Raw genomic sequence first — 1,979 nt, forward strand, 5'->3', positions numbered from 1 at the left:
ATTTTTTAATCTTAATTTGGTTTACATTTTTAAGTCAGAAAGTCTAAGAGAGCCCCAAGGAAATCCAGTTCTAAAAGGACCTTGAAACTCCTCTGACTCAACCCTGCCATCTTGAGAAGTGAGGCTCTTAAGGGATGAGAGGCTTTCCGCAGTCCTCACCTACGTAGGAATGGAGCTGAAAACAAAATCATCTTTCTGATCCTGGCCAGTTTCTACTCCATTCACCAGAATCTTTTTTTTTCCCAAGAAGGCATATAAAATAAAAATTTAAAATAACACCAAGGTATTATTTAACTCTGGCTTGCTCTGGAAAGATTTTTCTTGGAAGTTGGTGGGAATTGAAACTGGGTATTGACTGTACAATCTTCTAGGACATTTCTGTTCTTATAATCATGAACACAGTTTATCTGACACAGGGTTTCTTCTTTTCTTCCTGCAGGACACCTATGGTGGTACAAAGAAACAACACAGTTGTGACAAAATTCATCCTTCTAGGGTTCTCAGATCATCCTCAGATGAAGACTTCCCTTTTTGTGTTATTTCTGGGGATCTACCTCCTGACTGTGGCCTGGAACTTGAGTCTTATTGTCCTCATCAGGATGGACTCTCACCTGCACACACCCATGTACTTCTTCCTCAGTAACTTGTCCTTCCTGGACATCTGCTATGTGTCCGCTACAAGCCCCAAGATGCTTTCAGATATCATCACAGAGCAGAAAACCATCTCCTTTGTGGGCTGTGCCACACAGTACTTTGTCTTCTGTGGCATGGGGCTGACTGAGTGCTTTCTCTTGGCCGCCATGGCCTATGACCGCTATGCTGCCATCTGCAACCCGCTGCTGTATGCGGCCCTCATCTCCCACACGCTTTGCTTAAAGATGGTGGCTGGCGCCTATGTGGGTGGGTTCCTTAGCTCTTTGATTGAGACATCCTCTGTCTATCACCATGATTTCTGTGGGCCCAACAGGATCGACCATTTCTTCTGTGACCTTCCTCCGGTCCTGGCTCTGTCCTGCTCTGACACCTTTGCCAGCCAGGTGGTGAACTTTATTGTGGGTGTTGTCGTGGGAGTGATATCTGTCCTTGTGATCCTCATTTCTTACGGTTATATTGTTGCTGCTGTCCTGAGAATCAGCTCAGCTAAAGGTAGGACCAAGGCCTTCAGTACCTGTGCCTCTCACCTGACGGCTGTGACCCTCTTCTATGGTTCTGGTCTCTTTGTGTACATGCGACCTAGTTCCAGCTACTCCCTGAACCGGGACAAGGTGGTGTCCATATTCTATGCCTTGGTGATACCCATGATGAATCCCATCATCTACAGTTTTAGGAATAAGGACATTAAAAGTGCCATAAAGAAAGCTGTTCATAGGGACAATGGGCTTTCTCAAAGGCATTCATTTTTTTGACTTTGGGCTAATATTCACAATAAAGCCATGAGCTGGGTCAGTGGTGCAGATATTTACGTAGTTTTGGACTATTGAATCTATATAGTGATTTGTGTGGATCAAGCTCTTTTCCAAACCCTAAGACTCTATTAACCAATTTATCTATTGGTGATTACAAAATAATCTGTCCATCATTGGTTTCCAGAATTAACAGTGTTGCCTAGCACAGTGTTTCCTGGGCTTGAGAATCATGGTGACGGTGAGCCAGTGTGTCTGATGGGGCTGTGTTAATGCTCTTTAGAGGTATTAAGGCAGCAAATCTGGTTTGAGCCTTACTGACTGAACATGTGGGGCAATCTCTTGATCAATTCAATCAACTACACAAGAAAGTAGTCACTCTAATCTAAATTTTAAAAATAAAACCAAGGAACTATTGCATAACTCCAAAGTGACAGCTTTCTAACTAACATTCAAAGATTGCTGAGGATCCTAAAGAGAAGCACACCCTCATTTAGGATGAAAAGTTCTCTGTTTTTTACCAAGTTTGTGATCAATTCTATTTTATTTACTTATATTTTATGTGGTGCTAAGGAT

General features: G+C 42.7%; 1 protein-coding gene across 1 annotated transcript; it reads left to right on the forward strand.

The window, feature by feature from the left end:
• The first annotated feature begins 446 nt into the window (after positions 1 to 446).
• On the forward strand, positions 447 to 1,406 carry Or5a2 (olfactory receptor family 5 subfamily A member 2). The gene has a single exon (XM_026411644.2). It carries the CDS (start codon positions 447 to 449, stop codon positions 1,404 to 1,406), a length of 960 nt encoding a protein of 319 aa, XP_026267429.1.
• Positions 1,407 to 1,979: the final 573 nt, after the last annotated feature.

Source organism: Urocitellus parryii, chromosome 4 (assembly GCF_045843805.1).
Source record: "Urocitellus parryii isolate mUroPar1 chromosome 4, mUroPar1.hap1, whole genome shotgun sequence".
In the NCBI taxonomy this organism is placed as follows: Eukaryota; Metazoa; Chordata; class Mammalia; order Rodentia; family Sciuridae; genus Urocitellus; species Urocitellus parryii.

Bases quoted from the DNA above. Each gene is read 5' to 3' on its own strand.
- Or5a2 (XM_026411644.2), top strand. From the start codon at position 447: ATGGTGGTACAAAGAAACAACACAGTTGTGACAAAATTCATCCTTCTA.